General features: G+C 36.7%; 1 protein-coding gene across 1 annotated transcript in view; it reads right to left on the bottom strand.

Moving 5' to 3' along the window:
- The window catches only part of tanc2a (tetratricopeptide repeat, ankyrin repeat and coiled-coil containing 2a), a 173601-nt gene that overhangs the window by 89328 nt on the left and 67424 nt on the right, over positions 1-16849 (bottom strand). Inside the window, exon 3 of the mRNA XM_055194501.2 lies at positions 2565-2658. Coding sequence (XP_055050476.1) covers positions 2565-2628 — 64 coding nt within the window. The 5' untranslated portion in view covers positions 2629-2658. The remainder of the gene's footprint in view (positions 1-2564; positions 2659-16849) is intronic.

Raw genomic sequence — 16849 nt, 5'->3', positions numbered from 1 at the left:
AATAACTATCAAATACAAAATATGTTCTGTTGTTATATAGGGCTGCAATGATTCATCGTGTGTGTGTGTGTCCCATTAAAAATGCCTCTGAAATCGATTCAGAATCGATTCTGAATTGTTTCTGTGTTTCATGCACAACTTGTTTGTGTACTACGGCATTTGGTCAGTAGGAAGTCCTTATCAATCTAAAATCCTTATTAGGCAGAGTAGTTTATAACATGCATTTAAAAAGTAACACTCGTTAAACAAAATCATTTAAAATATTCTTTATTATCATAAAAATACCTGATACTATTGGAAGAACAGCTATATAAATATTCCTATAGACATTTCCTAGAATAGCATTTGTAATGCTACTTCTTCTGTGGCACAAAGGGAGTTTCTGCACAAGAGCGCCCCCTGGCTTTGCGAAGTGCCTGGATTTCACCGTAATTCATTGAAATTCATTTTTTTGAGAAAACGCACATTTGCCCAATTAATCGTTGTTATTTTATTACTATATTTTATAGGAAGTGATTCAAACATGTCTGTTTATCTAGTAAAGAAAATTAAGACTTCCTATTGCTAAGAATCATAAAACTAAAATGTAGATTTTATAACCACATCATTATCTGCTGCACCATGTCATCTGAATCATTTTAAATGAGATCATTAGTTCAACGTGGCCGTGAATCATAGCATCTCCAGTATCTATAATACCATGTGATTTTGTCATTCCTTAAACAGGAAAGTTCAAACGACTTTACGTTTATTTAAACCTGTCACAGTAATGCCACCCTAAATTGCCTCTTTTAAGCTTTCAGGGAAGTTAGAAGCCCTGGAGAAAACATGACTCAGTCTGCCAACGGAGAGGCATGAATTTCACCAAGAGCTAAACCTCAGTCGATACGAGGGCTTTCTGAGAAGTGTGAGCTGCCTTTGATACAAATCTCACTCTGTCTGAGGTGAATAGTGGGTCTGTTGGGTGACTCACACTTGGCAACGTTTAGACCGAAGCATCGGACAAAACCAAGATATGGAGGAAAGCCGGTGTGTGTTTGCATGTATACGTTGTGCAGCCACACTCCAGTGAAAAACAAACAGCAAACCGGACACACACATACACTACCCTCATCTATCAAACCTAGATGTGACTGTAAGACCAAGATCTACTACAAAAACACTAAAAGAACGTTCACAAAGATCTCCACCAGTGAGACCCGCTGACATATCTGAGCTCTTAAATGGAGGAGAAAAAAAAAACAGAGTCAACAAGCAGAATAAGGAGTCCTGTGTGGTACACAGATTCTCTTTAAACTCTACACCAGGGGAAAAAAGCCTTAAGCCTAATTTCACTTCAACAGCTGCTTCTGACTATTAAGATCTCTTCAATGAAAGCCTCAAGTCTCTGAGCTAAAGTACACACACACACACACACACACAGAAACACACTTAGCCTCTTCTAAAAATGTACAAAGTCAATATAAAAAGTCAATATGCTTGAGAGGCTTGAGTCACGCCTCCAGCTTCTTCTGATTGGTCCAGCATATTACAACTGACACTGATTTATCGAACTGCTTTTGATTTGACACTCCATCTTAAAATGCCACATAAATGCTACATGGTGTGATGCACTGAAAAGATGAAAAACTTTCAAAAAAGATGCACAGTTTAAAAATTATTTAAAGGGATAGTTCACCCAAAAATAAAAATTAAGTCAACATTTACTTACTCTAATGTTGTTACAAATATATATAAATTTCTTTGTTCTGATGAACATAGAGGAGAAAGATATGTTTGTAACCAAACCGTTCATAAGCCCCATTCACTTCCACAGTATTCTTTTTTCTCACTATGGAAGTGAATGGGGCTCATGATCGGTTTGGTTACAAACACTCCTAAAAAATAGGTTCATCAGATCAAAGAAACGTATACAGGTTTGTATCAAAATGAGAGTAAGGAAAAAAATGATGACAGAATTTCTATTTTTGGGTGAACTATCCCTTTAAGTTTAAATCCTATATGTAAAGCCTAAATGTAAAGTGTACAGAAAGTCACGTGACCTTAAAGGGGCCATGGCACAAGACTTTTTTAAGATGTCAAATAAATCTTTGGTGTCCCCAGAGCACATATGTAAAGTTTTAGCTCAAAATACCATATAGATAATTTATTATAGCATGTTAAAATTGCCACTTTGTAGGTGTGTGCAAAAATGTGCCATTTTGGGTGTGTCCATTAAAATGCAAATCAGCTGATGAAATTCAAACACAATTGTGCTTTTCTCTGCACTAAATGGCAGTGCTTTGATTGGATAGTGCAGATTAAGGGGTGGTATTATTATAATAAGAGCTCCTTATGACATCATAAGGAGAGCCAAATTTCAACCACCTATTTTTTCATGTGCTTGTAGAGAATGCTTTACCAAAACTAAGTTACTGGGTTGATCTTTTTTTACATTTTCTAGGTTGATAGAAGCACTGGGGACACAATCATAGCACTTAAACATGAAAAAAGTCAGATTTTCATGCCATGGCCCCTTTAAAGGATCCTGTGGTGTTATTTTTTTCTAATAAAAGTAGACTTACTGCTGTTTCGATTCTTGCGGTTGGATTTGCCGCCGAGCAGCATCTTCAGACTGTTCCTGAACATGGCTGCACAGTTTTGGAGCTATAGGGAAACCTGGAGAGATAGAGACAAAATAAAAAACTATGTAAAAACCAAAGCAAGAAAAAAACATGTAGCAGCTGTCTTCGAACCTGAATTAATAATAAAGACAGAGAGTCAGAAAGGCAAATAGAGATAGCAGACAGACACACATGTAGGGGTGCACGGGGCAAAAACTAACGCGGGGTTAGTTGTAACACGGACTGTTTACATTGTTGCACAAGGTTGAGCGTTTTGATTTTTTTTCACGCTGCCAAAAGATGATCTCTCGCTAATTATTAGAAATGTATAATGTTTTTCCATAGAGTAATTGATGAAAGAGTGTTTTGGACGCATGCAAGTAATTTTTTCATCATATGTTTTTTTTTCGGTTTCTAAGTTGGGTGTGTAAGATACCAAATCCAATGCTATATCATATTAATCAGTGTCTTGTTGACTTAAACATAGCATTGTTTTGAAATATGTCTGCAGCTCTTAGCAACATTTTTGGTGGTCTGGAAAATATTTTGACCCAGCTGGGTTAATCGTAACATTTTGTTACAACTAAACCCTCAGCACTTACTATATGAAAACTGCTAACGTTAGCGTAATTCGCTAACACACGAATGATTGCTGGCTGCCAACAAAATAAATGTGCCTGTCTTATCAAAAATCGTGTGTCAAATACATTTTTGTTCATATCTTTAATATTGATTGTATAAGGTCACGTCAAAGATTGAAATCATAATAAAATGAATGGCTAAAATCAGACTTTGATGCTAATTATCTCAGAATTTGATTTTTAAACTGTAGTATGGTTATTACAGACTGGGTCACATATAAAAAAACATTTTTTGTCATAATGGTGCTGCTTTTTCTCACTTATATAGACATTTGTATTCATTTATAATTGAACTATTGTTAGAAAAGGGATGGATGAATGAATACAGTGTGGTATTATAGACAGATGTATAAACAATATCCACTTCAAGTATATAGACAAAATAGTATTGAAATATTTACCTGCAAACTTAATTTTTAGCAAATGTTAACTTACAACTAACCCCCTGCCTGTTACAATTAACCCCATCTATGGGGTAAGTTGTAACGTTTGCACTTTTGTCACGTTTGGTATAATTGTCCAGGAATGGTAAGTACTAGAAACAAACTTCAAATGTTCATTTGTAGCAGAGATGTGTGTGTTGCTTGTGTAAAAATATAATTAATCAAACTCAAATATTTTTTAGATGATTGAGCCAAAACAAAAAACGTTAGGTTGTGCCCCGTTCTCCCCTACATATTGATACAGAAGATAGAAAGACTCGTACAACATTGATACATACAGCACACTCTCATATAAAAGGTACAAAAGCTGTCACTGGGGGCGGTACACATTTGTACACATTACCTAAAGGGTGCATATTAGAACCTCAAAAGGTGCATATACTGATACCTCATATCTGTACCTAATGGTAAATTTCTAATAGGTACCATTCCAGTGAGAAATGTTGTTTTCTGACATTGTAGAGAAATAGATATATACAGTAGACAGACAGACAAAGGATTGATCAGGTACCTGTGATATGCATGCTTTTAAGTTTTAAACCCATATATAAAATCATTATCATCACTAATTATCAGAATCATTATTTTCTCCGGCTATCATTCCCAGTCACAAAGAAAACGTGTGATCTCTTTGAAAATGCAGCTCGACTAGTGACGTTCACATCACACATCGACTGTGAAGCTTAGACAAAGAGACACTGAAGGGATTTGGTAAGCTTGTGTGATTATATGTTTCAGGTATAGAGCCTTGAGCCTGTTGGAACGCTGGAGCTGATAATGAGTTTCATTCGTGGGTTTCGTCATTCTTCACTAGATTATTTTAAGACTCACTCGACACCCACACTGCGCAGGGCTCACACCCCGATGCTGTTAATTACTGCTTCATGTATGAACATTGTGTGTGTGTGTTTATATGTGTGAGGATAGACACACTCTTTGTTCTACTGTTACTCGTCGAGACATTCATGTCTTTCTGGTGAAGTATTTATCTTGTATGCAGTAAAGCTGTATGACTGCTATGAATATCAATGGGATTACGTTTTCCTCTTTTCTCTGGTTGGTCTTTTTGCCGTTTGAAGAGAATTTACATGGAGAACATTGGACATTTGCATGCGTGTGGAGATGTGGATGTTTGTATGTGTGTATTCATAAATTGAATAGAATAGAGTATTAAATATGTATGAAGGGCACTCTAGGTACAATGCAACATAATTCAGGGACAGGTGGTTGGCAGTAAGTCTGAGGGTTATTTAAAGCTGCAATTCATAACTTTTTTTTAGTTAAATAAAAAGAACATAAAAATCAGTGTTCAAAGCCATCTCTCTCTTGATTCACAATGTTAAATTTACAATAATGATTTATTGGAAGCAAAACAACCCTCCGTATACGTCACTAAGAAAAGTGCGTACCTACGCTGATACTCTCTCCTGAATGCATTCTAATGGATCTTTTCCATTGCATAGTATTTCATTGCTCTATTAGCGAAGTGTATTTTTAATTTGGCCACACTATGAGATACAATTGCGCAACTTTCTCTAGAGTATGAACACTAACCTAAATTATTATTAGGAACACCATACTAATACTGTGTTTGACCCCCTATCGCCTTCAGAACTGCCTTAATTCTACGTGGCATTGATTCAACAAGGTGCTGAAAGCATTCTTTAGAAATGTTGGCCCATATTGATTGATAAGATAGCATCTTGCAGTTAATGGAGATTTGTGGGATGCACATTCAGGGCACGAAGCTCCCGTTCCACCACATCCCAAAGATGCTCTACTGGGTTAAGATCTTGTGACTGTGGGGGCCATTTTAGTACAGTGAACTCATTGTTATGTTCAAGAAACCAATTTGAAATGATTCGAGCTTTGTGACATGGTGCATTATCCTGCTGGAAGTAGCCATCAGAGGATGGGTACATGGTGGTCATAAAGGGATGGACATGGTCAAAAACAATGCTCAGGTAGGCTGTGGCATTTAAATGATGCCCAATTGGCACAAAGAGGCCTAAAGTGTGCCAAGAAAACATCCCCCACACCATTACAGTGATAACAAGGCATGACGAATGCATGTTCTCATTCTGTGTACGGCAAATTCTTACTCTACCATCTGAATGTCTCAACAGAAATCGAGACTCATCAGACCAGGCAACATTTTTCCAGTCTTCAACTGTCCAATTTTGGTGAGCTCGTGCAAATTGTAGCCTCTTTATCCTATTTGTAGTGGAGATGAGTGGTACCCGGGGGGGGGGGGCTTCTGCTGTTGTAGCCCATCCGCCTCAAGGTTGTGTGTGTTGTGGCTTCACAAATGCTTTGCTGCATACCTCGGTTGTAACGAGTGGTTATCTCAGTCAAAGTTGCTCTTCTATTAGCTTGAATCAGACGGCCCATTCTCCTCTGACCTCTAGCATCAACAAGGCATTTTTGCACACAGGACTGCCGCATACTGGATGTTTTTCTCTTTTCACACCATTCCTTGTAAACCCTAGAAATGGTTGTGCGTGAAAATTCCAGTAACTGAGCAGATTGTGAAATACTCAGACTGGCCCGTCTGGCACCAACAACCATGCCACACTCAAAATTGCTTAAATCATCTTTCTTTTCCATTTTGACATTCAGTTTGGAGTTCAGGTGATTGTCTTGACCAGGACCACACCCCTGAATGCATTGAAGCAACTGCCATCTGATTGGTTGATTAGATAATTGCCTTAATAAGAAGGTGTTCCTAAAAATCCTTTAGGTGAGTGTACATCTAGAGTAGGGCTGCACAATAAATCGCATGTGATTGTCATGCGCATCTAGTCAGTAATATCGGTTCCTTGATTAGTAGTAAATCGTCATCATCTGCAGCATTTACTACACAAAGCAGTAGTTCACTAACAATCGGGGCAATTTCGCATTAATTATTGCGGTATGATAATTTTCCCATAATCGAGCAGCCCTATTTAATTCTAAGCATTGTTATAATATTCGTATATAGTACCCCTACCCCCAAAGAATTCATTCAATTCATTTGTTTACCCAAGCATAGATTTTTATATACTAGAAAATAATTACCAGCGTACCAGCATAGGGCACAAATGCAATATCTGTTTATTACTACAGCAGTTATAAAGCTTTGGAGTGTTTGCAAGTGAGACTAAGCAAACTGTATAGTCTCAAATTAATGCTGATGTAGAAAAGCACGGTTCAAGACAGGTTAAAAGACGACAAGAAAAAGATGGATGAAGAGACAGAGGCGTGTAACGTCTTTTGAATATAGATGAGCGAGAAACTGCAGGGTGACCTTATCCTGAGGCCAGGCTTCTGCAGATGATGAGTAACAGAGAAGACGTAACTCCGCTTGGAGAGTGAACCGTGTCTAACCATAAGAACAAGAAGACTGATGCTATTCCCCAAAGCGGTTTCTCGCACTCAGACATACGACTTAATGAGGCCCTGATGTCTGTAGAAAAGCTGACAAAGTAATGAGACACTTGGATTCAAAGTTGCAAAGGTAAAAAAGGGTATCTGCAATGCAGCAATCCTTCTGTCTCTTTATAAGCATTACATTGATTCAAATGACTTGTCCAAACACTTTAGGAGGTATGGTGGAGTGCACATATAACCAAAGTTTATAATACTTTTAAGGTGTTTTCTGCTATCCTACAGTGCACAACATTCGACCTACCTTTAACATTGTGTTCTTTAAAAGAAAGTGAAATGGGTTTAAAACAACATGAGAGTGCCGAAATAATAACAATTTTCATTTGGGGTGAACTTACCCTTCAGGTGCAAAATCTCATTTAAATCACTCTAAATGCTGTAATACTTTAGGAATTCATGTTTTTTAAATCATTCTCCTGCGCATGTTTCTAGCTAAAACTTAATTTCACTCTTACAATGGGAAATTAAACACATCTTGAAATCGTCGTCATCTTAGAAAAACAATGTCAAACAATTTAGACTTTTAAGCATGACATGCTAAACAGATTACAAAAATCCAGAAAAAAGTCATTCAAAATGTTGATGCCTTTCTTTGTTCAGTTGAGAAGAAATTAAGTTATTTGAAGAAAACCTTACAAGATTTTTCTTAATTTAATAGACTTTATTGGAACCCAACAGTTTACAGTTTCAATGGCTATGTTTACATGCACAAGATTTTGTCAATCCGACTGAATTTAATACAATTGAAGGTTATGACGATACAGTTTACATGCACCACAAACATTGCAATCTGATTTAAATGTTCGTTTACATGTACATTATATAGAATCCGAACCGAAAGTCTGTGCAAGCGCACAGCCAGGGTTGCCAGACTCGCGTATCAAAACCATCCGAATGGACGTTCAAAACAAGCCCAAATACCAAAAACTTAGCAACGAAATAATTTAATCTTTAACCCGCAGAAAAAAACAACAGGTGAAACTGTTTAAACAGTATCCCAAATCTAAACTCAAAAAAGCAGAGGACTTGGCAACGCTACGTTGCGGACGGCATATCTCGTTGGAGTTCACGCTTTATCTCTGTATAAAAGTCAAAACTGAGTTGAAGTTGTTCTTAAAAAGTTTTCAGATATAGGTGATGAAAACACACTTTTCAAAAGGCACAACGCTATTTTATTGCTTTGTCCCAATGAGTCAAAGAAACACGTTCAGCTTCATTGAGTGTGTTAATACCGCCTAGCCGAGGGGGGCATATGTGTTATTGTCCAACTAGATAAGATCAATAAAAGTAGGAGTAATCATGTGGGGTGGAATAAATGAAATACATGCATAAATACTGATAAACTTTATAAATTGTACTGCACAATTTTTCGGACAAGGTTTAGATTAATCCGGGACAAGGCCTTGAAACCGCCCCTGTAAGTTGATTTGAATCAAATGCTACCAAATGCATAAATCTAATATAAATGTAAACAGTGAACAAAAGATACAACATATGTTTTCTCAAACACCTGAATTCTCATTATGTCTGATTGATAGTATAGACATCTGCAATCAGAGCAGGGTGCGGAAATAAAGCTTCCTCAAATCTTACACACCTGCAAAGGCGTGCAACATCAAAATAATGAGATTTACACACTCTATCAGTTCCAAAATTATCCTCATCAAACCAAAGACAGTCTGAGACTTTCTAAACCTGCCATCAGTTAAGAAACAGATTGCTTCATTAGATTCAAAGCAGCCCGAGGAAGAAACCCAGGTTTTAATTCACTGAAAAAAACAACAAAGCACAGACTAGCTCTGAAGGTATCCAGTCAAAAGTCATCAGCTTGAATCACGATGATGGAATCTTCCAGACCGATGGGCCACAGCAGGTGGGTTGCCATGTCAGTTGTAAAAAATCTGGTATAGAGCTGTGGCTTGTAATTCTACAGTCGTTTTTTCTCTGTACATTGCAGGTTGTTTTAAAAAAGGATTGTGCACGAATGGTCGAATATTCAATCCGCATTAAAAATTTGAGTAGAAAAAATCTTATTCAAATTAGGACTGGGCAAAAAAAAATTTTATTCATCGTTTTTGTTTTTAATGTAGTCGATTCAAAATCGATTCTTTAAGGCCACAAATCGATTTTTTCCATATGCATTTCCGGAAACATTGAACGTAAGATTAACTTTAATCTGATTACTAGTCTTCTCCACTCGACTGTTCTGACTTTTTTCAGCATACATTTTTCATCTTGCATCAAAATTGTATTTTATTTAACATAATTGTATGCATTTGAAAATTAGACATTGGTTCTGTTTTAATGTACCCAAGTGTACCTAAAATACAAGAGTTTAATATACAGGTGTGTGGCTCTTAAAGATGCCGTTTGTATTATTTGCGCCGCTGAATGGCGCCACATCAAACAACAACAATGATGTTGTTTACTGACGCTCTGAAGCAGCGTGGAATTATGGGATTTGTAGTCTTTAACTCAACCGCTGATGGCCATCAATCAGACGAGAACGAGAAATCACGTTGATGGATTAGCTAATCAAGTCTTATAAATGTTGCGTTTGATGACATCGTTTATTTCATTATGTAAGTTTATATGTGATGTTCAAAACGAAATTTTCAGTCATAGATATTACAGTATTAGTCCAAATTCGATGGTTAACACAGCACAGAATTAAGTTTTCAACTTACAATCTGCAATGATTTTTCACATATTGTATTGACAGTACAAATCTTATTGTGAAGTGTCTTAAAATGACCATTTATATTGCTGTACAATACCTTTGATGTGCATATCGTCCGCGGGAAGACGCGCTGATTACAATCGACACACTAAGTTAATGTTGTGATCAATATAATAGCATACGTTTTTTCAAGGGTTACGAATCAAAACAACTCACCCATCGCGTTAAACACAAGCAGGATCAGAATCTCGGTCTAGTTAAATGTTGTCGTGAAGCTCTCTCCATCCAGATAATGCAACAACAAATTGATCCTCTCTCGTTTTGTTCCAAACTTTTCTTGGGTCGTTTGGTTGGCCCGTACGCTAACAGGAGCTGACACAACCAGCGGCAGATGGTAAAGAGTTATCCATAAGTCCATAAGCAAGTGCATAGTTCCGCATTTGTCCAAGACACTGGCTGCTTCTGAAAACTCAAGGCTGTGAGGACTTGCCTCGCTGCCTCATGAGGAAATGACTTCGGCCTCGGAGGCCTGAAGGCCGCTCAGAGAAAGGCTTTCCGACGCACTTCAAAGGCAGTGTGTTTGAAATATGAACAGAGAGCGCCTTTGTGATAACTAATCACATATTTGAAAACTACAATACTAATTTCTCGCTAGAAATGCAATTAAAATGTGTAAAAAGTGAAAATATATGTTTATTTACACTAAATTTGTGCTCCAGTCGCTTCCTTGGCCGCCATTTTATTTTTTCGAACTTGACCACTGTTGTCATGTGGGTTACGTCAGTAAAGGCGGTGACAAAGGGTCACATGGATATTAACGTCATTGACAGGAGACTGCACTGCCCCGTGTCAATGTTTTGAATGGAAATTTTCTCACGATTTACAAGTAGTTGAAAACATTACAGATATTGATAGTAATCAGCTGGACAAAATATATAACACTGGCCTAGTGGTTTTTGGACATTTTACTGCAAATATCTTACAAATTGCATCTTTAATTTCTTTTTATTAATTACCCTTGTAAACTTATGTTCACTGTTCTTTTTTATATATATAGTATTTGTATTAAATCTATATTCATTAAGTTGAATCAAGTATAAAAATCTATCAGAGAATCGGAATCGAAACGAGAATCGAATCGATTTGATAGCTTTTGAATCGAAATCGAATCGATCTGGTAAAATATACATGAACATTATTTTGTATGAATTTTTGACTGTTATAGCAGTTCAGATTGCAGACTAATTTAAGTATTTAGAGTTTTAACGCCGGGTTGTCTGTTTTTGTCCACACACTTAAGTTGATAGAAATAGAAATTTGCACAGAAACCTGTTGCACAAAATTGTTTTAGTTGTTTACACAGGGTGAAACTAAACAGGTTAAGTTGTATTAACATAGAAACTTTAGTTTAGACAAATCAAATTCCCATTAGTAGTATTTACTAAAGCATTAATTCACATTATTATTTTTTGAGGATGTTTTATAAAATAACTATTGAGTTAAGTTGATCAAGTTGAACAAACAATAGTACATTTAACTTAAAATTTCTAGTTCAGTCAACTTAATTTTAAGTTGATTTAAATTGTAATATCAATTGCTCTTTCCAACATTTCCACAAGTTCAAAGATTTCCTATTTTTTATTTCTTTATATTACTTTTGGTGTTATAAATGGTATTATATTAACTATAAGTCAATTATTGAGTTAACTTGATTCTCCACAGATGAAACTGCATTTTTGACATGCATTGTAAGTACTGTGAAGAGAAATTAAAATGTGCTAAAATGGGGTTCATACAAGTAACACTGATCACCTGAACAGTGACTTCACAGATTTATCATTTACAACAAAACAACATCAATAATATAAAAGACATTTATTAACAAATATGTAAGCATTTAAAGTTCTTATCAGTTCTTATTCTGTGAAAAAGCATAAATAATCAAAATATTCGTGTGGAAAGGATTATGGGAATTCCTCACAAAATGTACTAATAATTTTAAGTTTAGTATACGTAAATGTTTTCGTTTAATGAATTTTGTATGCTTAAAAGTCTCATCATCGGTTAGTGCATTTTATTGCACAACAACAGTATTTAGGCTAAACAAAAGAAATCACTCACTTTCTAACCTGCGGACAACGGCAGATAGTGCTCTCTTGCCCTACAGCAGGGTGCTCCCCTAAGTGCGTGATGACACATGAAAACTATTAATTGTAAAAGATGTTTCAAGCAGATTTGTGCTTTTAGTGGCATCAAACAGAATAGGAAAAATAATGACTGGCTCCAAGCAGGTTTCCTAGTCACTTTCCCTTAGCTTTCAATTGGTTTGAACAAACTGGATGTCTCGCCTCAAACTCTCGCCTGAGAGAAATTTGTCTCATTACAGATTCTAGGGCTGTTGCAGAGTAAAAAACTGTGTGATTTCTCAAGACACCTATTTTTACTAATATCTTTCAGGTAGGTAAATACATTTTATGCATGCTATTCTGAATGCATAAAATCAATTATACTACAGTACAGCAGCAACTTATAATTTTGGTTAAAAATAAACAAAAATTTGTTAAAACAGTGTTTTAAACTATCCTATCTTATCACAATTTACAACGGTATGCCTTGAACAATGTTTGAGCTGTCAGGTCATAATTTGTGTGAAATGTTAGTAGTTTCTCAATAAAAAAGGCATTTAAAGTAAGCTGCAGTTTCATGTTTCAAACAGAGATGGTGATAGAGAGTCAAAAGATATGGATGCCAGTTATCATGCCAAATAAACACAATTTGGTGCAAAGATTTGGCCGTTTTATGCATAATTTACTGCTTACGAAAAATTGCAACCATACGTCATGCAAATCTTAGATGAACCAGCTAACTTCAGGGGTCAGAAATCATACTGAAACATTCAAATCTACGCTGGTAAGAATGCGTATGGAAGTCAAGTGGGTACCATCAACTGTGTGGGTACCATCATTTATCAAAATATCTTATTTTGTGTTCAACAGAATAAAGAAACTCATACAGATTTAGAACAACATATGGTAGTAAAGAATTTACTTGGTCATTTTTGGGTGAACTCTCCCTTTAACCAGTCAAAAACATGAGTTTTCCAAATGTTGCACAGTTACTTTAGAGCTGCTGCAGGCATATTAAACTTGCTGGACTGAGCCACTGCTCTGAGTTTGATGGATTCAACAGGAGCACAGTGACTAAGAGCCAACAGGCACAGCATTTTATGTTTAATACAGCCTCCCGTTGACTAATGCCTCCCACAGCGCAGTGTTACAGGAATCACACGCTGTTTGTGTTCTACTGCACTACAAAGCCAATGAACTGAAAGCATGTGTGTGTGTGTGTTTGGGGGATGTTGACAATGGGTGCTGTCTCGTGACTATGATATTTGGGTCATGTACAATGAAACATCACACGCACGAGAAGAACAAAGAATGAGAGATGGCTAAGGATGCTGAGAATATGAACTCGCACAACAGACACATGACATTGCAGAAATAAACACACACTTTCGGGTCTAGCATAGGGAAAGCTATGTTTAAGCCTGTGGACGCATTTAAAGTCCCTGTGAACAGAAAGCTGCAATAGTGTGGCGCATTTCAGAGTAAAACGGAATATCACATGAGGAAAATTGTGATTTTCAGTTTGAATGCATTGTATATTTATACAGAAACAAAACTCGCAGAGGATTGAAAGATGCTCTGCCAGGGCCGCCTAGCTGGCATCTTCGGAAAAAGATAACCACAAGCGAAATTACATATTCAGACTTTGAACGAAGTTTATGATGGCACATTATATATTTTTTAATAATGGCCCACATGGATAAATTGTTCATAATGAACACTGCAATATTCCATTAAAAAATAAGAATTGTCAGTTTTGATTTCATAGGGAGTCGAGACTAAAAATGAAATAAAGTCATTAGCAATGCAAAAAGCAACAACAGTTAAGCAACGTACAGAGAAACAATTCAGGAAGTTTGACCAGATTTTTTTCATTGCTTGAGAGAAAACCTCACACAGAGTGAGGAAGGACATACGGCTAACACACACACAAGCATAAAGCTACACAAACACGCAGCGCCTTCTCTTTGTTTATATCACTTCCTGTCCAAATACAAAACAGAAGCTCTAAAGTGCTTGCAGAAACCTGGGCTCAAAACGGAGAATAACATCTTCAAATAAACATGAGAGCCTTCATTGTGCAGTTTTTAAACGCATACGTACTTCATCTACTCACGGTTCTTGGTTGACTGGGCTTAGAAGTTCCAAAACAAACACCATGCGCATACAAATGCAGCAACCAGAGCTTTCTAGTTCAAAGAAAATGCCCAATGTATTGGCTTGAAATAAAGGGCCAGATTTATTAACAGCTTGCGTCAACGCAAACCATAATTTTGGCGTTAAATAACGACTGTCAGGATTACTGAAGATGCGCAGTGGATAATAAGTGCTGAAACGGTGTGGTCTAGTTGTTTTTGCGAATGACCTTATTGTAGTGATGCGCAAGTCGGCGTTTTTCCAACTCGCGGGTCCCGCTTTTATGAAATATTTGACCCGCCCTAACCCGCCCCGCAACACTGTATCTATTTTTACAACCTGCACCACCCCGCACCCGCGACCATTAAAAGAGACATACTAGGCATTTGTAATGTAAATAAAAATAGGCTTTATTTCAGCCTAAAAGTGCTTGGAAACAGCCATTAGATTACATCGCCCTGTAAACTGGCAACAACATACGCAAATTAACCCTAAAAACCAGCATAGTCATTAATATAGAGATAGGATAATGATAAACATTTTCAACATTTACAAAGCAGCGTTTGTACTATCTATTCACAAATTCCCTACCTTAAAATCTCCCGCAGATCGTCTTTCATCTTTTATTTCTCAGTTTGTTTTGTTGTTGTGGCTTCCGTGACATGATGCCAAAGATTTGGGGATATCAAGTTACGTTGCGCAAGTTACGTTGCCACCTAGGTCTAGGTAATTTAACCTCATCAAAGAACGTAATAAAATATAAAAATATATATTCTCAAATATTTTATATATATATATATGCTACAGGGAATTAGACGCAACATACATGTTTTTTATTTTGTTTTTAATGACCTGCCCCGCATTAAAGTTAAAATTTCTTTACACGCCCTCTTTACGAGACGACCCGCGCATCACTACCTTATTGCATATGCATTTCTAGGAGTTTCCTATTAGGAGGAGATTATTTAAATGATTCACGCAACATATTATTCAAAAATATTGTTTGCCAAGCAATGTTATTTTTTATTTGCTGGCGGAAACTAGAAGTCTTCAAAATATACCATGCGTTTCAAAACTTCTTGTAAACCTTAATTTTTTTTGTCCTCCAGTTCTTTTTCAGTGTCCTATGGCTTCATTAGCTGAGATTTCAAACTGTCCGTGGTGCTGAACTCAAGCTCATCAGGTGTTAGTAGATCACCCGCACCTCATCAGCTCTGCTTATTTGTGACCCTGAACTAATTTGTGCTGCTCTTAGTAGACTGCATTGGTTATTATGGAAATCTGCTGTTGTGCCCATGTTATTTAATTTGTGCCTTTTTAGTAAATAACTGCAGATATTATCACTCCCATCAGGGCTTTTTTGGAATTGCACTCTAATTTGCTAGTGAGCTATTTTGCCTGTTTAGTAAATCTGGCCCTAAATCGGACTAATAAAACCTGTGTGCCTTAAAACCTAAAACAGTGTTAAAGCCGACCAATTCAAACCAAGACTGGCCCTGCTGAGGCTAAATAAACAGTATGTATTTCTATTATAAAGAGACATCAGCTGAGCCATGCAGGTGTGCTATTGTGCATTAGTCAAAGTCATTATAGTTCTTCAATAAAGCTGTGAACCCAGTTTACATAAAGATCACACGGGTATAGTCAAACACTGCACAGTGACTCAATTCAAAACCTTAAAAATAGCATTTAGCAAGACTCTATACCAGAGTAAACCACAATGCACCCCTTTGGAGAAGACCAACACAGCTGGTCACCAGCATGTGTTAAATGTATACTGTAGTTTGATTTGACAAGCAGTTTTACTAGAAAGATCAAGAAGGTACTGTAGATCAGCTATACCATGTGTGTATTAAAGGAGAATAAGTCCACCAACTACACCGGCATTAAACCAGCACTAGATCAGACTACACCAATATTGAATATAAATGAAAAGAGAGCTGGTATTTTCAGAAACAAACAGACTTGTTTTTTTTAAGGTTGTCTTAAAGATTAAACAAACTCACCGAGCATGAGTTTTGCTAATGGCTTACAAGCATAGAAAACATCCATTTAATTTAAGATTGCAATAAGATTGCAATTCTTTCTGCAAAACTAAAATCTACATAATTATATGTGCCTTTCCTACAGGCTTCTTTGAAGGGTAATAATCCCTAAAAAATAAACGTTTTATCTAAACAAATTGCAAATCAGATCAACCCAAGCAAAAAGAGTGAACCAGCGGGGGGCGGATGAAGGGGTGATGAAAGGTGGTGAGGGGCATTAGGTATTGCAGCACAGCTGAGGGTTTTGAGCAGATTTAATAGAGAGTCTGATATCAAAGAGTCTACACAACTTCAAAAAGAGCCCTCGCCTGTTTGGTCGTCCTGCTTTTCAAAGAATTCTGCTTCACTTCTTTCTTTGATTCACACAGTTGAAATATTGTAATTGGCCAGTGTCTCCTTGCCTTTCCCAGACGATGTGGAGGCCTATAAGCTTCTGTGTAAGTTCTGACAGTTTTACTCATGGCTATAAAGTCTGACAGTCTGAGGTGAGGGATGTCTTGTAAATACAGGTCCTATAGAAGTGATCAATCGAATAGGTTTTGTTCACTAGATAAAGTAATAGATTTAGCAGATCTTCTAGCAGAAGACAAAGCGATTAATGTGTAACCTTGAAGCCAATATGTGACCCTGTCTGTAAAATCCAGGCTAAAGTCACATGATCTAATTTTGAGATTAGGACCATCAAAGTTTTATATCACTTATTGACATGGCCTTACTCAGTCAATATTAAAGATATCAAGGTTATTTTC

Source organism: Misgurnus anguillicaudatus, chromosome 19 (assembly GCF_027580225.2).
Source record: "Misgurnus anguillicaudatus chromosome 19, ASM2758022v2, whole genome shotgun sequence".
Lineage (NCBI taxonomy): Eukaryota > Metazoa > Chordata > Actinopteri > Cypriniformes > Cobitidae > Misgurnus > Misgurnus anguillicaudatus.
The sequence above is the reverse complement of the archived record's forward strand: the minus strand, read 5'-3'. Positions and strand labels throughout refer to the sequence as shown.